We start from the raw sequence: 21,705 nt of genomic DNA on the forward strand, positions 1-21,705 counted from the left end.
TAACAAGGCAAGAAATAGCTAGGAGGGGGTGGTTTTGATAGGAAAACCAGCCTGCAGGGAAAGTGGTGAGTATAGTCGTACCTTGGAAGTCAAACTGAATCCGTTCTGGAAGTCCATTCGACTTCCAAAATTTTGGAAACCAAATCGCAGCTTCAGAAGCCCCGTCAGATGTTCGGGTTCCAAAAGAATGTTCGCAAACTGGAACAGTCACTTCCGGGTTTGTGGCGTTGGGGAGCCAAAACATCCAGGTTCCAGGACATTTGGGATCCGAGGTACGACTGTATCCTAATGCACGTGCACTTATGATCAAGGTTGCAGCTTCTTCCAACTGCTTGTTTGTTGTAAACAGACAAACAGAAATAAAAATCATTCCTTTGGGGACAGGTATGTTGCTGAGCATCAATAATGCTTTGACCTTAATGAAATTGATGCTGCTCTGTATAGTAGATCTTACAGTGTGAAGATTGTGGAACCTGTGTGTGATTATTAATCATATCTAGAAACTGAGAGGATTTCCATCAATTGACCTTGAAGACAGCCAAGGACAATCCTTCTGGGCAGGCAAGGAACATGAATCTTGTGATACCTATTTGTTAGCTCAGGTCTGACTCAAAGCACTGGCCCTCTCCCCTCCCATTATTGAGCATAGTAAGCCTGATCCTTGGCAGGATAAGCACAATTGCCAGTGTTAGCCAGCAAACCTCTGAGGTCAGTCCCAATGGTAGAGTTGAAGAGGAATATTTGACACAGAAAAGGGTCCCTCTCTACCTTCATTTTTTCTGTTGCTTATGGAAAAATAACTGTAAAATGAAAAAATGAAGCTAAACCTCTCCGCATAGAGACATTTACAAAAGAATTCTTTCTACAACACATAATGGGAGGTGTTTTTAATTTTATTTCTTCTCTCCAGCAAGTAATAAGAGGGAGAAAGATATGGCTGTTTTGCAGTCTGCATACAACTGTGTGATAGCAATCAAGGCAAGTGAACTGGAGATTTCTGTTCAGTCAAAAGATATACCCTGACCAATAATTTTTGATATGTTAGCTGAAACCTAGGAGAGATAAGTTTGTAAAGGAAACAAGAGGGGCAAGAGATTAGAGGAGGAAACAAGAGGGGCAAGAGATTAGAGGAGGAAACAAGAGGGGCAAGGGGGGCAAAAGTTAGAAGAGGAACAGAGGAAGATATGAACTAGAAGAAAGAGCAAGATAAAAAGAAGATAAGGCTATTCTATTGGTCTCATTTCAAAATACGTTACAGAAACTTGATGATAGAATGAAGGAATGTGCAAGTAATGTGATGGATAAGACATTTGAGACATAATGTGGGCATGATGGAGTGAAATATAAGCATGTGCTTAATCTCTTCAGTTGAAGTTGCTTGGACTTACAACATATTGTAATTACTGTACAAGAAGTAGAAAAATAATGAATATAAATCAGAATTGATAAAAATGAGAGCAGAGGAGATCTATAATGAAGGCTGAAAGAAATAAGATCAGAATCAGATGAGTGCCTGAAAGATTTGACTGACTCTCCAGTAACATTTATTTCATTTTTAATTTGAAAGACCCAAATGTGAGATGCATAAAATACATACTTGGAATAAATTCTGCTACTCCGAAGGAAGTGCCACTGAGTTCAGTGGGACTTACTAAGCAAATGTAGGCTTGCGGCCTAAATATACTGTATTTTTCTGTCTATAAGATACCCCCATGTATAAGACACCCCCTATTTGGGGGGACTCTGATTTAAGAAAATGGGGGAAGATCTATCTGTGTATAAGATGCCCCCAAATTTTGGACATTATTTTTTAGGGGGGGAAACCTGGTCTTATACATGGAAAAATATGTACTTAGCGACAATATAGTAACATTATAAAGTACTAAAGCTAGCTTTCCTCTAGTACTTCAGACAAGAAGTAATATCAGTTAATCTACCCAGATGATTCCTGGTTTTAATCCCACCATTTTAATTCTGTCTGAAGAATTTAACTTCCTAGTAAATTAGTTGAAAGAAATGAACGCACACTATCATTGGGGAATAGGAACACAGGAAACTGCCTTGCCCCATGTCAAACCATTAGTCCACCTACCACAGGCTGCCCAGAGCTTCAAAAAAGTGCCCATTTAGAATCAGTTTTCAGCAGTCTTCTTCAGCTGCTGAATACAGTTGTTAGAGGAAGGAAGAAAAGAAGCAAATGTGAACCTGGGATGGAGATCCTGTGGACCTCCAAATGTTGATGGACTACAATTCCCATCACCCCCAACCATTGACCAGGCCTGATGAGAGTTGGAATCCAACAACATCTAGAACGCTTCCTCACCCTGTTGTAAATGAAGATGATCATGGTCTCTTAACTGTAAGTAGAAGCTTGATTTTCTGTTTCAGCCATGCATCGGAAAGAGCTCAGAGAAAAGATGGCAGGCATCAAACACTCTGGGTGGTATTCAGCTAAGTATTGTTCAGAGTAGACCTGTTGGAATTAATGGACCTAGCCATGTGCATTAATTTCAGTGGATCTGCTCTGGAAAAAAAAAACCGTAGTTGACTTCCACCTTCTGTTAATAATAATAATAAGCTGTGTGTTGGGTTGCAGAAGATGGGGAGGGTCTGTGCTTGCCAGTACTGTATGCTGTTGAGTCTTTCCAGGACCAAGCATCAGATGCCTGTCTTTCATCATCAACTAAGCTTCTAATATTGCTGAAGGATTTTGCCACTCTCTTTTGCAGCCCCAGGCTTGGCTAAGCAAGCTTCTGTAATTGTATATGCTTAAGTTATTTATTGACACATTTTCGGGACTTGTGTTTGAACCGGGGCTGAGCGCCAGAACTTGTGAAGTAACAGTAGAGAAGAAAGTAGCTAGGAGCCCTTGCAGGCAGCATTTCACATACCACTGTGTAACCACAGCCTGCTCTGGTCTACCCTGTATGTTGACTTCTAGGTGACAAAGTGTAACTTACAGGGGGGTTGAAGACCAGAAACCACTTCTTGGAAATTAACCACTTGCTTGTGTTGGTTATTACCCTGCACAAACAATTGGCCCTCAATTTGCACATTGGTTCTAAGCAGAAGAAAGAAACGTTGCTGGATACGCATGAAACGAGAATCTGTTGTGCTTGCAGATGCCGTGTTGATTGAATTGCAATACAATGAATAAAAATACAACACATGCGAGGCAATAAAACAACATCTTAGCGCAATGTTTGTAAATGTTAGGAAGTTTTTAAAAGGCGAATCAAGAAATGCAGCAGACATCTACCAAAATAAAATAAAATCACGACCATCTGTTTCTCTTTATTAATATAAATGAATATGCCTCATGCCCTTAAAATTCCATGCTTCTTTAACTATCTGTAGGGGAGAAACTGCCTCCTTGCCATAGAGGAAAGGACAATTTGGGTTTGTTTGTTTGTTTGTTTGTTTGTTTGTTTGTTTACATGGGGGCATGTTGCACTCCAACACCCATCAGCTCCAGCCAGCACAGCCAATGGACAGGAATGAAGGGAGCTGTAGTTCAGTAACATCTGGAGAGGCAGTATAGAATGTTTTAAATATAAATTTATGACTCGACAGTCAGTGAAATGGTCGCAACACGATTTAATTAAATCAAAAATACTGGGGCCTCTTGCCACTGAACTCCTTTCCTTGAATCTGTTGTCGATTCAGCCTTTTATTCTGGAGGGCCTTTGACTGGAGGGCTGTTCTGTCTCAGCTGCCAAGATGGGAGTCGCTGTAATCTGTTAGCAGTTGTGTAAGCCATCACTTGAATCTGGCTCGCCTGACGGAGCTGCCCTCCTTTGAGAAACCACTGCTTCCAAGAGAGCTGTGCAGTAAGGGGAAAGAAGGGCTGGAATAACCATGACTGGAAATTATCTTACTATTCATTCAGAGTCAGCCACAGAACCAGATCCAAGGATTGCATTCTGATGTAATAATATGAAGAGCTGAATTCCTAAAGAGGTCACCTGGTGAAATACAAATGTGTGCTTTCCCTTATGTTATCCCCCTATCTCTGAGTGATGGACAGTCCTGGCTGATATTACAGATCCTGGCTTCCTTCCTTCCTTCCTTCCTTCCTTCCTTCCTTCCTTCCTTCCTTCCTTCCTTCCTTCCTTCCATAAATGTCCTGGATTTAGACAGGGTTTTAACTGCTGTACAGGCCTTCAGAGGCACCCTGCCTCCAACTGTGAAGGTAGAATATAGCCATTGTGGCTAGTAGACACTGATCTCCTTGCCCTCCATTAAATACCCATGGAGGTGTTTGTGAGATCCACAAAGCTTTTACTTCCTGGTGGGACCGAATGACCTGCCCCATGAGTTCTGAGAAGGCTGGGACATGCAGGTGAGTAGAGCCAGTGTGGTGTAAGAGGATTAGACTAGGACTGAGGAGATACAGCTTCCAATTCCCTCTTAGCCATGGACCTGCCTCATCTATCTTCCAAAGTAGTGATGTGGCTAAAGAAAGGTGGGAAAGAGAACCATGTGTGTTACCTTGAGCTCTTCCAGAGCAATAGCAAGGTATAAATTAATGGTAAGTCTGACACTGGGGCTCTCTGTCTTTCAGGGCTCTTCATAATCCTGATTCAGTCTAGAGGTGCTACCCAGCAAGAAGGAGCAGAAGGTGAGTTCTCTCTGGATTAAAAAGCCTTCAGAGACGCAATAGAGGGCCAGTTTAAAACCACCGCTTTGCCATGTTGTTTGTTTGCGGAGGAGTGCAGCGTGTGCTGAGGACACCAAAAGAAAGAGCTGCTGTATGGCTGGGTGCAGCAAGCAATCCACAAAGCGGTGGTAGCCAAGACAAGGAGAACATCCTACGGGTCAGCATAGCACTGTGGCTGCATTTTGAAGAAATGTCTTTCCATCCATCCATCCTGTGGGTCGGTGATTTCCATGTCCCAGAGATAAGCAAGTTATTCGTTCTGGATGGAGTCGCTTCCCCTTGAAGGAGCAAGTGCACATCTTGGGGGCACCCCCGGATACATCTCTTGTCACTAGAGGCCCTTGTGTCCTCTGTGGCTAGGAGTACTTTTTACCAGCACCACCTGGTTTACCAAGCCACGGCTGTTCCTGGACAGGGATAGCCTGGCCATTGCAGTGCATGCACTGATAACCTCGAGGCTGGATTATTGCAGTGCACTCTGTGTGGGGCAGCCCTTGGGCCAGGTTTGGAAACTATTGCTGATGCAGAATGAGATGGCCAGACTGGGGGCACATGACCGACACCTGCCCTGGCTGCACATTTACTACGGAGCCAGGTTCAAGGTTCTTGTATTTGCAAAGCCCTGAACAACTTAGGTCCAGGGTACTTTACGGACTGCCTAAACCCTATAGCCCAGCTTGATCATGGAGATAATCTGCGGGAGCATTGTTGACAAGGCTCATCTGACAGCAACAAGAAAATGAACCTTTAATGTCATCTGCCCAGTCATGTGGAATGTTCTGCAGGCACCTTCTGGTTTTTAAAATTATTATTATTATTGAATTATTAACCAAAAGAAGTGCAATCATAACCAAAAATAAAAAAATGTAAACCATAAAGCAACCTGGAAGGCCAAAACTACGAAGGTACAACCCACCTCCAAAGGGAAATAAAAAGGCACCTTCTGTTTTAATCTTTAATTGTCTGCTGGAAAAAAGTATGCTGTCAAGTTTTTGCAGGCAATTAAAAAATGTCCGTGATAGTTGATCTCCAATTTTAAATGTTTTTTATTGTATATTTCTAAGTTGGTTGTAAACCAGCTTGATAGTTTTAAAAATATAAATAGCAGTATACAAATATTTTATGAATACATAAATGTAAGGCAGCTTTCCGTGTTCCTATATCCTTTATATTATAGATAAACTTCCTTACAAGTGAAATAGCAAATGCTTAGGTACTAGTCGAATATATTTAAATATTCCATATTGTTGCACAAATTTGCTTAATGCAGTGTTGGCCAATGATTTGTCACCTAGGACCACTCTAGAAATCTTTGCTAATGTGCAAACATGAAGGCTAGAAATTTGCCTTTTAAAAACATGTTTGTATTTTACTAACTTTTACTTAGAATAGACCCATTGAAATTAATTGACCAAAGTTAGTCATGGCTATTCATTTCAGTGGGTTTGCTCTGAATAATGGTTAGTTGAATGTAACTCATAAATGTATTAGGGGCTCTCATGCCTAAATGACTTTAGATCCGTCTCAACTCGGAATGAGAATTCCCTGGCCTTCCAAGCAGCTTTTTTTGCCTCAGGTTTTCCTGAAGCTACAGGCTCATCCTCCAGATATGTTAAGGATTACCGTATTTTTCTGTCTATAGGACGCCCCCATGTATAAGGACCCCCCCACCCGCACCATTTTTGGGGACTCAATTTTAAGAAAATGAGGAGAGATGGCCCAGTGTTGTTGAGCTCCCCCCCCCTCCATGCAGCTGTGGACAGGAAACGCTCCCTGGATCGTTTCCCACTCACTGTGGCATCAGAGGAAGCCACACTCCTGCCAGTGGGGTGCCACTTCTCCCTCCCCCATGCCACTATCCATGTATTGGACGACCCCAGTTTTTTGACATGATTGTTGAGTCAAAAAACCTCATCTAATACATGGGAAAATACAGTATTGTTTCCTGGAAAAAAAGAGACTTAAGAATAACTAAATTGCAAACTCTGGCACACATGAAAGCTTGGATTCTCAAAAAAATGAAAGAAATAAGAGTTCTGGAGTTGCTGCTCCTGCCATAATATATTCTGACTGCAGAATATTTAATTCCCCACTCTGCATGGATGGACTAGTTGTTTTGGAAGTATGTAGTGGGGAAAGGGGAGGTCCGATTTGGGGGAGGTGGGCTTAAGTGTTGCTTCTTTGGAAGGAAGTGAGAAGAATGGGAACTGACTGTATGGCATAGATAGAGACTCACCAGTTGCTGTTCTCCTCTGTGTCCTAACAGACGACCCACAGAAGAAAAAGGTTGGTGGCCCCTATAGCTCCTATGAAGATGAGGACGGTAAGTGTTGTGGTAATTAGACTTGCTTCCCAGATCACAGTAGTGATTTTAAAGTAAAATACATTTGGGGGGAAAAACCCAACCCCAACAACTTTGCTTTTTCTTTTCTGGCAGTTGCTCACAATGAAGAAACAAAAGCAATTACAGCAACCAGTTGGCCACCTTAAATGATCTGGTCTTAAATATTTATAGAATGTATATGTCATATATTTAATCTTGCCACGCTCAGAACACCTTCTTGGAGCAGCACCCAAAGCCAACAAGCTCCCCTACAGGGGTCTGCAGCTTTTGGCTTGAATAGCAGAGCTAGCCCCAAATTATAGGACCCTGTTTTAACAGGAAATGTTGAATATGAAGTCCCATGCACACATACCAGAAACCTCTTGCCTCAGTGTTAAGAGAAACATTGCCAACCCTTCGTCCTACTAAGGGCGCTCACTTCCAAGCTCTCAGTATGACTTGATTATTTGTGTGAGGATGTGGGAGGCTACAAAGGAGACACCTCTGCAATGGATGCTTTAGCTTAGTTTCCTGCCTTGCAGGGAGTTGGATTAGCTGGCCCTCGGGTTCCCTTCCAACTCTACAATTCTAGGATAAAATATTGTGTTCAGCACTCTTGGGTTGGAGGAATCCCGTGACCCAGCTATGACATAGAATCAGATTCCTCAAACCCGGGTCAGAAAACCTTTGACCCTCCAGATGCTGTTGGATCCCAACTCCCATCATCCCGAGTCAGCGTGGCCAACAGTCAGTAATGATGGGAGGTGTAATCCAACAACATCCGGGGGGAGGGGCAACACAGGATCCATACCCTTCAAAGGAATTCCCAGGCTTCAGCCATTTGATGCATGCAGGAGACGGTTAAGAGCCAGATTGCAAAGTGTATCCTTGTTTGTTGCATTCATAGATGTGGATCTATGCCTTGAGAAGAAATTAGACTGTGGATACCATGCCAACTGCAAGAACAACTCCTGTATATGTGTAGATGGATTCGAGAAGGTCCCCGAGAAGGGAGGTGCCTGCGAGGGTAAGGGCTTTCTTGCTTGAGATGCAGCATGTTCGCTCCAGGCACGGCACTGACGTGACGTATAGAGCTGAGAGCTACAGCAAGGGCACAAGTCTGGCTGTACATGGGGCTGTGCACAAGTTTTACAACCAGCACCAAACCTAAGTGTACCATCTGGGAATAAAAACAGGAGGGCTTCTTTCAAGCAAATGCAACACTCCTCTCCTGGGAGTGGGGAGCCTGCACCCCTTAGCCTAAATGGGGAGCCAGTAACTGCTGAAATTTGCTTGTTGGGGGAGATGTCATAATTTAGTCTTCTTAATTTACTTCTGGCAGCTAAGTCTGTAACACAAGAGTGGGGAACCTCTGTGGGGGACGGCACAAAAAACAGCAATTGCTGCTGCATAGTGAGGCAAGGAAGACGGCCACGTTGTTTCGCAGCATCCGCATCACAACATCCTCTAGCTGTGCCTCCAGTTCATTACCGTCTCGCTTGCAGCTTCTGTGGCTGAAACTAACCTAAAATCTTGACTTGTTACTCTCTCACCCTCTAAGCTGGAGGTTCCTCGAGTTGTTCCAGATGGCAATTGCCGTTGAAATCTGGTGTACTCAGCAGACATCTATTAACGCTAGCCATTTTTTTTACTTGAATGGGAAGCCCTCTTGTCCCTGCTAACAGCCTGGCATGCCAGCTACAATGCTCTTGCAACCCAACACTTGAGAATGGCTGCTCTAAGTGAATGCTAACAGCATGCTTCTTTGAATGGCTTAATCAAGGCGGATTTTCTAGAATGGCTTGCCTTTCTGCAGCCATAAGCAGTTTCCTGCTTATCATGATGTGATGGCTCAGGTTGGGGGCCAATTTGCCGTGTTTCACCTAGAAGCAGATTTCTCATTGCAGACATTGATGAGTGCCAGAAAAACACTTCCATCTGTGGACCTTATGGAAGTTGCATCAACACCAAAGGGGATTACCTTTGTAAATGCAAGCCGGGATTTGCGAAGAGCATACAAGATGACAAAAAGATATGTAGAGGTACAGCTCAGAGAGAATGCAACATTTCTTTCTTAGCCGGCCAAAGGAATGCATGGGCAATGGCACTTCTTCATTTACCGCAGAGTTGCAATTAGCTAGTGATGTTAAATATGTTGGGGCCAGAGGATGATCTGAGCACATCTGGTGCTAAAGCAAAACAGACCTCAGCATGACCAGTACTTGGAATAGAGATTGCTTGGAGGGCTGTCTAAGCCAGTCTGAGCTCCCTGGATGAAGTTTGGTGTACAATTCACTGATAAAACATGTGAAGTTGAGCTTCTGTAATGGGCATGTTTGGTTGTGGAGGATCAATGAGGCCATATGACTGTTTGTAACATACCTGTGCACAAACCTACCATATGTAAGATTTCTGTGTTCTTATATTGGTTATGTGATGCCAGAACAATCATCTGTCTTCACTATCATATGCACTGTTACACATTTTACAGGGGTTAAAGCTTTTGTGCATGTAAACTGTGGATTTCTGCATGGCATAATTCACATGCAGTTGCCTCTTGTCAAGTCAACACAGTTTGTAGAGTTCCTGGGGCCATATTCCCCAGTTGGATTGCCATGTCCTCCCTTTCTGTGAGCCTTTTTGAAGGAAACCTGGCAATAGATGGCTTTAATCTAGGTCATTTTTTTTGGTCCTTCCTATCTTCTCCAGTATCCTCATTCCCGTCTGTTCATGAGGTGCTGTAGGGATGAGAAACTTGCTTCTTTTGCCAACTGGGCCAAAACTCAAAGGAGAAGCTGCCATCAGGGTTGACTCCAGTGTACTCAAGAGACTTCCATTGTGTATGTGGAAGTTTGTGCACACAGGGACTTTCCAATCCTATCAACAGGAGAGGATTTGGCATATTCAAATGGGAAGTCCTTGTGTGAAGCATCTTCCAGGCTCAAATAATAACGCGGACCCTTCCTTTGTCAGTATCATTCTCACCCACATGACACTGGAAGACCATCCCACAATAGTTTTGCAGTTCAGCATCAAGAGGCCCTTCTGATGGAGAACTAACGGTTCAAGGCATATACTTTAGCCTGGGTGCAATTCATGTGGCTGCACTACACTGCAGATTTTTTGGCACCCAAGTTGAAAACCTATCTTTTCCAGAAAGCCTTTGTAGATGCCTATTTAACTACCCCGAGTCTTAACTCCATCTGTCAATGTTATTTTATTGTTTATTTGTTCTGGATCTGCTGTTGCTGTATTTTTATTTTAAGTCTGTGATTGTGCCCTGGTCTGACAGCATGTTCTGATGAAGGTCAGGTGAGAAATCTAAATAAATACACTGTTTTACAGAATCATCATAAAAATGTTATATGGGGTGATAGTCAACTAAGTTTAACTCAGAGTAGACCTATTGAAATTAATGGGCCTGACTTAGTTGTGTTCGTTAATTTCAGTGGATCTGCTCTGAATAAAACTTAGTTGAATTTCAGCCACGGAATAACGCGGAATGCATTGCATCAGAACTGAATTCACACAGTTGCAATTCTATCTAGTTGCCTTGTCCCCAAAGACACCCCCGGTTGGCTCAACAGATTGCTGAATGCTAGGAGGCAACTTGGTTGTTTCTTACTTCCTCCTCCCGTTTCCCTTTTCAGATTTCTTATTCTCATGTTGTTGTTGTTTCTCCCCCACTCCTTTTCAGATATTGATGAATGTAAACAAAATATTTGTCATGAAAGTGCCAAATGTGAAAACGTCGAGGGGAGCTTTCTGTGTACGTGCCCATCAGGGTACTTCCAGTATATGGATGTTGGACCTTTGGGTAAAAACATCACAAAATGCAAAGGTATATTCTGGTGGAAGAGGCTAGGAAATGGGGGAGAGGGCAGGGGGCCATGTTCTAAGGGGAGGGGGGAGGTTGACATTGTCAAAGGCCACGATGTGTAATAAGATAGACCTAGAGTCTCGATAATGCAGGGTGGGGAGATGCATACATTTGCCTTCTGTTCTTACTTTAATGTAGCACTATTCCCAGTTTAAATCCGCATGGGAAGAATTGCAGAAAAGGTCCATTGATTACTTCAATATACTGAAAACACTTACCTTGCCTTCCTTGCCTCAGTCACTGGCTCCCTGCATGCAAAGACAATTTGATTCCAGATGTGTTAACAGTGATCATTTTCTGCTCAGACAACATCTAACTAGGCTACCCAGGTGCATTATTTCCTTACAACTTCCATCAACGGCTCATCTCCACAGGGGTGTCTAGTTTCCACTCCCCTGGAACTCTGCTTTGACAGATTCCCCTTCCAGCCTGAGTGATTGACTGACAACAATTAACCACCCTCTGCTCTCCACTTCTTCAGGCTCCTTCAGACCAGGCAGGGATGAGGAGCTTTGTTTCAGCAGCACTCCCGGGGCTTGTGGCTCCAGAACAGCCAGTCCTTGCTGTGTAGGGCCAGGTGTATCCCAGGGGAAAGAGGCCTTTTGCCAGCACTCTTCCCACATCCCCAGGTGTGTGCAGCAGCACTAAGCCAGGAACTCAGCAAACCACAACGGGAGGCCACACGCCACCCTTGAAGAGGGGAGCCTGGTGGGAAGGGTGCAGAGCGGGAGGGGTAGAATGGGAGCCAAGCTGGATGGGGAGCAGCGGAAGGGGAGGGGAGGCCTCTGCAAGTGGTTAGACCAGACATCTGGTAATGGCTGTCTGTCCTGTTCCCTGGCAGCCCAGTGTGTGAGGAGGAGGCAAGAAAGAAGAAGAGAAGGAAGGGGGTAGCAGAAACAGAGAGAAAGGGGTATGCCGGCATGTGGGCCCCAGCTAAAAGAAGGATCCCCATCTTTCCCTTCGTGTGCTGTCGCGGTTCCCAGCCCATCCTTAAAAAGTTGGGGCTAACTCCTCCACCGCTGTGGCCAGCATTTGAAAGCATGGAAACAAGGTTCCATGGCTGTGAGTTCTGGTAGTCTGAATTCGTCCACATGTGCTGGAACCTGTAGGTCATTTCTAAACAACGGACAGCATTCGCCAGTGGATTTATTTTATCCTTTTCTTGCTCAAGTGTGGAGGATTCAGGAGAGACCAAGGGAAGTACTTCTTCACACGGCATCATGGCTTTTGCTTCCGCAAGAGGCAGTCGTGGGTGGCTTTAAAAGAGCACTAATAATAATAATAATAATAATAATAATAATAATAATAATAATAATAATAATAATTTTTTATTTATACCCCGCCCTTCCGGTTCAAAAACTGGGCTCAGGGCTGCTAACAACAAATTTAAAACACTTAATTGTAAAAGCAGCATAAAATACAGTATAAAAACATGAATAACAATAAAATTCAAAGTTCAGAAATCAATTTAGTGGAAATCCATCTAATAAGCATTAGATAATCACCAGGGCTAGCTGGCTGAATTAGTCCTACTTGGGCCAGCGAGGAGGCCAGGGGAGAATAAAAGGGGAGGGGGAGGGAAGAGAAGGGAAATAAAAGATCAGGCTGAATTCAAATTAAAGGCCAGGTGGAATAGCTCCGCCTTACAGGCCCGACGGAAGGAGGTTAAATCCTGAAGGGCCCTAGTCTCATGGGCCAGAGCATTCCACCAGGTCGGAGCCATCACTGAAAAGGCCCTGGCCCTGGTGGAGGATAGTCTGACTTCCTTAGGGCCCGGGACCTCTAAACTATGGTTATTCATGGACCTTAAGGTCCTCTGCGGGGCATTAGACAAATTCATGGAGGGGAGAGGGCTATGGGAGGCTCCTAGCTATGGCGGCTACGTTCTCCCTCCACTGTTGGAGGCAGTATGCCTCTGAATGCCAGTGGCTGGGAATCGCAGCCAGGCAGAGCACTGCTTTGCTCAGCTGCTGCTTTGGGGCTTCCCATAGGCATTGTGTGAGAACAGGGCATTGGACTAGATGGGCCATCAAGGAGGCTCTCCGTAGGTTCTTAATGTTCTCCCAATATGTTATTTTACTCTTTTCTAAGAAACAAAACCAAGCTGGCTGGGGAAAGACCCAGAGCTGGGGAGGGGAGGGGAGTAGAGGTGGGTGGGAAGGAGAGTCTTTCATTTTGAAAAACAGAAGTTGCTTTCAATCACAGTGAATTATTTCCCCAATGTTCTATAGTCACAGTGAATAGGGGGATAGCACCTCCTCCTTGTCCCCATTTTTGACCAAAAAAAGGAGGGGAGAAAATTTCTCTTTTCCCACCCCCCAAAAGTAGTCTGCCATTGCAGAAGAACCACCACATATATATTTCCGAGATTTGACAGGCTTCATCCCCACAGAAGGAACAAATAAGCCCTCAATTTGCATCCAATTCTGGCAGAAAATAACAAAGGTAGAGACTTTTATTCTTTAATAAAAAAGCAACCTTTAAATGTTCCTTAAACAAAAATCTTGGGATGGATCTGCCTGAAATTTGGCAGGCCTAACCCACTGTGTAGGGGTTCATTTTCCTGCAAATTTCATCCATTTATGTGAAAAGGGAAAGAAATTATAGTTATTTTTATATTCCCCATTATAGTCAACGGGGACAAAGCAGAGGTTTGGATTTAACAGATCAGTTTTGGACCTAAAAAGTGAATTAAATTGGAATGACACAGAGCAGATTTGAAGTAGACCAATCTGCTTCCAAGCACTACAGAAACAAGCTGAATCTTGTGGTCGCTGCATAGCTCTAATACATATCCGTTGTTGGGTTCAGACATATTTAGCTACTGCCACTCAAACAGGAGATGCTGGAACCATTATGGGTTACTCAGTAGAAGGAACAATGTATTGTGCCCCTGGCTCTTAAAAACAGCAAGCAGAATGTGAAAGGCTTTTTGGAAAGGGGTGGAGAGCAATACCTTCTGATAATTTGTCCTTCTTTCACCAGAATTCAGCTGCCCGGAGCCTTCAAGTGATAACTGTTCAGATGAACAGGTGAGTCCCTAACATTGGACCTTGGAAATCAAGACCAAATTAATTACATGCATAGGCTTTCTACTGACTTGGGTAATTGGCTGCTGTGTCAAGAACTGCATATATCTGGTTATTTGAAAAAAGAACCAAATCCATCAAAATTCTCTAAGGAAAGCTGCATTGCATTGCATGTATAAATGATACAAATTGTGAAGATTTGGATATAGTGTTTAATTGGCATACTTTACATTAGCTATGGGAAGAGGCGAAAAGTTGTTCATGGCACCCTGTAACCATTGGAAACTTGGTTGCTGTCATACACTGATGGTGGAAAATCCCTCGAGGTACTTCCCACATACACTTAATCATGTTTGCACTGCCATCTTAAGGACTAGAAACTTTACCAAAAAAAACTTAGCTGAGATTCTCAGGAAGCTACATTTCTATAGACAGTCCTGTCCTGTTTGTCCATTGAGACAGGGCAGAGGGGGATATTCATGACTTTTAAAATAAGAGCTTGTGGAATTTGAACCGCAGGAATTTCCTACAAAGATAATTAGGTAAAGGTAAAGGGACCCCTGACCATTAGGTCCAGTCGTGACCGACTCTGGGGTTGCGGCGCTCATCTCGCTTTATTGGCCGAGGGAGCTTCCGGGTCATGTGGCCAGCATGACTAAGCTGCTTCTGGTGAACCAGAGCAGCGCACAGAAACGCCGTTTACCTTCCCACCGGAGCGGTACCTATTTATCTACTTGCACTCTGACGTGCTTTCGAACTGCTAGGTTGGCAGGAGCAGGGACCGAGCAACGGGAGCTCACCACATGGCGGGGATTCAAACTGCCAACCTTCTGATCGGCAAGTCCTAGGCTCTGTGGTTTAACCCACAGCGCCAACTTTCATGCTAATGCCCATGAAACTACCAATCCATCCAAAGGCTTTATGTTTCAGCTGAGGGGTAACAATTAATCCATGAGTTATGTAGCCACAGAATTAAAACATCTGTGATTTGCTTCCCTGAAAGCACCCTCCTAAAGCCCCAGCTTACTGAAAGTGGGAACGTTTAAACTACTTTGGAGGGAAATTTGAGCATTGCTGTTAAATGTCAGAACAAAATTCTGGCTGTCACTTTGTGCCCACTTGTCCTAAATAGGTGTTGTGCGCATGTAGCTGTGTGCTGGATTATAGCCATTTGTCTTGAATCTCGCTCTCTGCATTTCCTAGGGCCTCTTTCCTCTTGCATTTGTGACGCAGCTGCTCAGTCTGCAGCACTAGCCCTTTGTAGCTTCCCTCTCATTGCAAAGGGCTGTTGTGGGGGCCGTCTGTTCAGTCTGGGAGTGAGGCCGGGGCAAAGGACTTAAAGTACGTCTCATGCCATGATCCTGATCTGGATCAGAGTCTCCTGGCGCCAGCTGTTTGTTATTTTAAAAATCAAGGGTACCAGCACTAAAGAGATGTGAATGCTGCTTCCTTGCTTGGCCCGTAGGCTTAAACAGGCGCAGCAATTTAAAGTTTTGTGGGGATTGTTTTCCAGGCGCTCCTCTGCGACTTCAGAGCAAAAAGGAAGCATCTCTGCGATTCATTGCTGGAAATGCAAGGGGCAACAGACGCAAAGAAGCAGCTGCAGGTATGTTTCAAGCTGGTTTCGCCTTTGCCTTCTTTAACACTTGCCCTTGCTCCAAAGGTCAGAGCTGCAGGGCTTAGCAGAATGTGCTGCTCTAAAAATAAGTGGAAACAGAGGCCAACAAGTAGTGCTTTCTAGCCAACCATCACTTCCCTGTAAGAAAAATGGTGCTTCGTACATTTTCCATGAGGAGAGGATAGGTTTTCCCACTGAAGCAGTAATTGCAACAAATGGGGAGTCTCTGCAGGGTGTATCCATATTGCACAAGTCTGCACAGTGCAGGAACACATGCAAATGTTGCACATGAAGCTGCCTTTAAGACCATTTTAGTAAGTGACTCTCAAATAGACATACATACACACACACACACACACACACATACACACATATATATATATATGCGCATTTCCTGCCCCTGTAGAGCAAGCGGATGAGGGAAAGCATATTTGTTTTTTTAAAATGACCTGGTTATACTTTCCATTTCACACTAACATTAGTTGCAAGTGAAACATCCCAGACCAAAAGGTTGTCTAAACAAAATGGTTGTGGTCTAGTTCTGGGTGCAGGACCTGTGAGCCCTGCAGACATTGCTTTTGACATCAGCTGCCACATCACAGACCACTGGCCATGTTGACTGGGACTGACGGGCACTGGAGTCCAACAACATCTGGAGGGCTAGAGACACTGGTGCTGGGAATGTTTAGCAGTGGGTCAGATAGTGCTGTATTTTGGTATTATTCTATCAGTGATTAACGATTCTTCTTAAATTTTAAGGGCAAAATTTCATTCAGTTTTCCCCCATGCACATGCGCAGCTGTGCTTTTCTTCTCACACATGCTGGTTGTGACCTTCCCTTCACTGGCTGTTCTGCCTTAATGCCCTCTCCTCTCCAGCAGCAGTTTTCCCATGTATTTTACTTTATTTATTGCTGAACTATACACAGACTTTTAGAACATGAGTGGTGTACAAAATTTTGGGCCGCCTCCAATGTTAGTCCTACTCAGAGCATACCAATTGAAATGATTGGATATGACTGACTGAGGTCCAGTCTTTTCAAAGGATCTTCTCTTGAGTATAATTTAGCTGGAAACAACCCTTCATAAGTCGTCGTCATCCAGTTAAAGCCATATTGTTCTGACTTAACCCTAAATAATAGCAGCTAAACACCAGCAGCAATTAACAAAAGCAGCAGCCATTAAAGAAGTATACTGAAACAAAAACATTTTAAGTTTACATTCCCTACCACCGCACTGTGTACATGTTTATGGAGCCCTCCACCCTCCCCATACTCATGCAAATGTTTGCACAATATTGGCAAGACCAGTTCAGTTTACAGGGCTGAATTAGATCAATCCCAGCTGCGTCATTTTTTGTTTATTTATGAGCATAAAAAAAATGGTAGAGAGGGTTGGACAAGATTCAGCTGGTAGTCAGTAGACAAAACTTCTATTCGCACAGCAAAATTTGGTGCATTTCCATTGGTAGCTAAGAGGTTAACAATAAGCCACCATTGGAACAATTAACTACCAGAAAGCTATTGCTGTTCACAACATGAGTCAAAATAAACATTACTGCTTTAGTCAATTGTATTTCTTCTGAAATGCAAGACATCAAGTTAGATAACACTCAGACCATATGCTGGAGGTGTAAATGACTATCAGACTTTGAAAAGCTGGTATTAGTGGATCAAGTTCATTAATTTTGTTGAATTAATTAAACAAAATAATTCAAATTTAATTTTGAATAAATGTTCAAATAATTGTTCCTGTATTGAACTTTATTGTGTTATTATCTTTTTTTAGTGGGTTGTGTAAACCAGTGTTTCCCAAACTTGGGTCGCCAGGTATTTTTGGACTACAGTTCCCATTGTCCCTGACCACTAGCCTTGCTAGCTAGGGATGATGGGAGTTGTAGTACAAAAAAAAAGCTGGAGACCCAAGTTTGGGAAACACTGATGTAAACCGCTATTCTGAATAGTTTTTTTGTAGGGTAGTGGGCACTGAGGATGAGTTTATGGAGCCAGGGAGGCAGTGGCCCAAAGAAGAGTGGGAACCAATGACATAAATGATACAAAATTCTATCAAGAGCGTAAAGGAGGATGCAATGTATAAGGGTAGGAATGCAAAAACCTTCTGTCCACACACACACACACACACACACACACAAACACACCCCTACCCCTCCTTTGCCAAGTGGTTCAGTGGCTTCAGACAGAACTCTGCTCAACGATCCTGTAACTTGCAAATACAAAATATGTTGCAATCTGCTGTAATGACTTGGCAGCCAAAAGTGCCTATAACCCAGTGGGTCCCCCCCCCAACATCACTGAAAATTTCAATTTGAAATCTTGCTACATATGGAAGGATGATTAGAACACTGTCTACCTCCTATTAGTATTTAACTTTTTGTGTAGTGTTTTTTTGGGGTGCAATCCTGTAAGGTAGTAAATTTGACTGAAACCAATGGGACTTACTCCAAATTAACTATCTTTGGAATCAGGTGTTACTATGCAGAATATTTCCTAATCCCTCCTTTAAAAAAAAACAAAACCTATGCTGCTTTCTCTAAAGTAAAAATAAAAAAACCTGGAGACCAGCATTTCTTAAGATGGGAGAATTAATAGTTCAAGAGGGAAGTTCTGAAGTGGTTGTGAACAAGTCACTGCCAGTCGTTGCCATGTGGCATCTACTGGGCCATGCGGGCTCCCAATCCTAATTTCCACCAGAATCTACACATTGTACACTGGCTCAAACTGAGAGCCAACAAGTGTTTCAACAAACAAACAAACAAAAGTGTTTCACAAGTTCACAGAACTACCTTCCCTTTTCCCATGTGCTGAACAAGCAACACACAGTCGAAATCTACCCTCTCAGTGCTTGCATGCACTTGCTCTGATGACAGCTGATTAATCAGACTAGCGTTGACCATCTCTGCTCTGTGTGTTTTGAGTATCTGGACCATAATGGTGGCAGCTTTTTCCCTTGAGAGCTGATGACATCCTATCTTCCTTCTCAAGAGTCTGCTGGCACTGCTGGATGACCTCGTGGCTCTGATGCCAAGTGGGAACAAGGAGCAGGGGCACCGTTTCGTCACTGAGATGATGGAAACTGTGGAGGTCCTGCTCAGAGTTCTAGCATTCGCTTTACCCAAAAACACTGTGAGCACCGGGAGCAGCAATGGAACAGGTTGGTGTGCAGAGCGTTTGCAGATGACCTGAGGGTTCCCTCGGTGGCAGAGGTTGGGATTTTCCTGTTTCCCCTCTCATTGCAGGTGTACCTACCCTATCTCCCAGGCGTAGCCTTCCAGATGTTGTTGGGACTCCAACTCCAATCAGCCCCAGCATGCAATGACCCAATGACCAGGAATGATGGCTATTGGAGTCCCTAAGGCATCTGAAGGGCACCATGTTGGCTCCCTTGGCTGTGCACCCTGTGACCCTTTCAGGGTGGGAAAGGCTGGCACTGGAATCATCAGGAACGTTTCCCCCTCCTTTCCCAGTTCTTCTTTGTGGCATGCAAGATCTTTCCCATGCTGGGAGAGACTACAAGTGGAGTAGCTTTTGAGGAAAGTGACACATGTTCCTGGGGTGTTATCTTTTCTGCTGGCTGTCAAACTCGGCCTGGGTTTTTTTCATTCACTCCAGAGTTGACCATGGACATCAGGACAGCTGGGAACCGAAGCCAGAGCCCAGCATGGCTGCTGCAGGATTCTATCCAAATGGAACTAAACTGGGAAGCAGCAAGCAAAGAAGGTGAAGGTAAGGGAACCCCATGTACACCACAAAGGGGCTGGAGTACAGATGCAGCTGTGGCCCGCAGCAAGAGGCCTTCAGCGGACAGGAAAAGCTGAGAAGAGGCAGTGGAGAAGAGCCAGCTTCCCTGAGGACACAGCTTCAACAGCCAGACTTTGTATTTTGTGGTGGGGTAGGGCAATAGGGACGCGGGTGGTGCTGTGGTCTAAACCACTGAGCCTAGACTTGCCGATCAGAAGGTCGGCGGTTCGAATCCCCGCGACGGGGTGAGCTCCCGTTGCTCGGTCCCTGCTGCTGCCAACTTAGCAGTTCGAAAGCATGTCAAAGTGCAGGTAGATAAATAGGTACCGCTCTGGCGGGAAGGTAAACGGCATTCCTGTGCGCTGCTCTGGTTCGCCAGAAGTGGCTTAGTCATGCTGGCCACATGACCCGGAAGCTGTACGCCGGCTCCCTCGGCAAATAAAGCAAGATGAGCGCCGCAACCCCAGAGTCGGTCACGACTGGACCTAATGGTCAGGGGTCCCTTTACCTTTTTAGGGCGATAGAGATGGGGAATCCACATTTCAATGCACAGCTAATTTATGTGTGTTCACCATCTGCAGGTGATGTCCACATGCAAACAAGCATGTGTATGCCCGTGGAGCTCCATAGCTAGATCAGGACAATGCCATTTCATTTTATTGTTACTATTTTGAATGGTACTGTTTTGAGGGCTGCCAGGTCATATGTTTAATATCTCCTCCTCATCTGCTAGGGGTGATGGAATGCAGCGCTTAGAAATCCCTATGCCAGAGAGTCAACCTGAGGCGACTGTATCTTGTTTTACAAAGAATGCAAAGTTCCCCCAATGCCAGGGATGGGGAGCCTGTGGCTCTCGAGGTTGTTTCAGCCCCCCACCAGCGCTAGTTAACATGGCCTGTGGTCGGGGATGATGGGACTTGTAGTCCAACAGCAATTGGAGAGCCACAGGTTCTCCACAAATAGCTCTATTGCTGTCAAGCTGTGGGATGCAGGTGGTGAAAGCTTGAGAGCAGCTCCCTCGATAGCCAGTCTGAGTATGTGTTGGGAGAAGCAGAAGTGCTTGGGGCATTTCAACTTATGAGACAAAAAAGAAAAAGATAACTGAGTGGAAAGGCCTGTTAAAAAGCTTTATTTTAAGAAAAACAAATGGTATGGAGAGAGTGACTAACACTTTTGTCTTTTCAGCTTTGGGCCTGGCCGGCCTGCTCTCCTACCACAGGCTGGGGCCCATCCTGGCTGATGCTCACGTTGAAGGGAAAGAATGGGAGCGAGTGGGGAAGTCCCCACAATGTGCACAGGTGCCAGGCAAGCCCAACTATGAGGTCCTGTCCACAGTGGCCTCTGCTTTTGTGGGCCACAACGAAACCACAGCCTTGAGGGCCCCTGTCTTTTTCAACTTCAGTCACCGGACAGCAGTGAGTACTTAATTCTCCATTTCCTCTTTGCCCTCCCTAGCACCAGCCATCGCCAATACTCTGTGCGGGCCATTTTTCTGTTCCAACCTTGCCCTTTTACACGAGGAAGCAGACATGCCAGAAAAGAAGGACGTTCTCAGTCCTCTTCTCTCCAGCTCCCATGAGCAGATGTCGACATCTCATTGATCCATATTATCAGCATTAAGTTCAGACTGTTTATGCTTCCTCCCATTCTGTGTACATGTTCATGTTTGTAGTATCAAGTTACCTAGAATACTACTCCGCTGCTCCTAACCTCCAGGTACCTCAAGATGCTTTCCTCCCACTTTCTCCTTAGGAATCAAAGCCTGACCTGCAGGTGATTTGTGCCTTCTGGAAGCCTGTCAATGGCAGTGGGCACTGGTCTCAAGAAGGCTGCACACGCCTGGACACCAGCACTGACACCAGCACACACTGCCGGTGCGACCACCTCACCAGCTTTGCTGTCCTGATGGCCTTCTATGATGTGGAGGTGAGTCCAAAAGCCCTTTCATTTTCCTGGCCACTGACACATCATCTTCCCATGTACTGCAGTCAGGAGGAGACATTAGAGTGGGTTGTATCCAACACTGCATGAGTGGACTTCACTTTCTCCCCCTGTATGCACTCAAAATATTTCCCAGAGTCCCCCAAACCTCTGGAGCAGAGTTTTGAGGATTACAGTGGGGAGAAGAGGAAGGGGAAGTCCTGTTGCATAAGCAGAAGCCTGTTTCGCTCCTGCAACAGCAGTGTTGGATGCAAGCAGTGATTCAGAGACTTCATATACGCTTGAGAGAGGTGGAGTGACAGAGACATTACAAGAAGTGTCAAAGTGAACATGATTGATTCACTATTTGTGTTCCCAGAGGAAAAAAATCTAAAAGGAAAACTTGCGCACCTTTTCCTGTGCTGAACTGCATACATGCCACACATACTGAGTGACCACAGCAGTTTCAGTGAAGCATCTCTCCACAGGGGAGATGTATATCTTCCATTTTTGTATGT

General features: G+C 44.6%; 1 protein-coding gene across 2 annotated transcripts in view; it reads left to right on the forward strand.

Annotated features, from left to right (window-relative positions):
* The window catches only part of ADGRE5 (adhesion G protein-coupled receptor E5), a 46,123-nt gene that overhangs the window by 16,296 nt on the left and 8,122 nt on the right, over positions 1 to 21,705 (forward strand). The window contains exons 2-12 of one of the 2 annotated variants that reach the window (XM_081185331.1): positions 4,565 to 4,621; positions 6,927 to 6,983; positions 7,891 to 8,010; positions 8,891 to 9,025; positions 10,681 to 10,824; positions 13,849 to 13,895; positions 15,406 to 15,498; positions 18,512 to 18,680; positions 19,139 to 19,252; positions 20,453 to 20,682; positions 21,020 to 21,193. In XM_081185331.1, coding sequence (XP_081041457.1) covers positions 4,565 to 4,621; positions 6,927 to 6,983; positions 7,891 to 8,010; positions 8,891 to 9,025; positions 10,681 to 10,824; positions 13,849 to 13,895; positions 15,406 to 15,498; positions 18,512 to 18,680; positions 19,139 to 19,252; positions 20,453 to 20,682; positions 21,020 to 21,193 — 1,340 coding nt within the window. The remainder of the gene's footprint in view (positions 1 to 4,564; positions 4,622 to 6,926; positions 6,984 to 7,890; positions 8,011 to 8,890; positions 9,026 to 10,680; positions 10,825 to 13,848; positions 13,896 to 15,405; positions 15,499 to 18,511; positions 18,681 to 19,138; positions 19,253 to 20,452; positions 20,683 to 21,019; positions 21,194 to 21,705) is intronic. The other variant, XM_081185332.1, reaches the window with a different exon arrangement.

The sequence above is a fragment of the Podarcis bocagei genome (assembly GCF_964188305.1).
Source record: "Podarcis bocagei genome assembly, chromosome: 2".
Taxonomy (NCBI): Eukaryota; Metazoa; Chordata; class Lepidosauria; order Squamata; family Lacertidae; genus Podarcis; species Podarcis bocagei.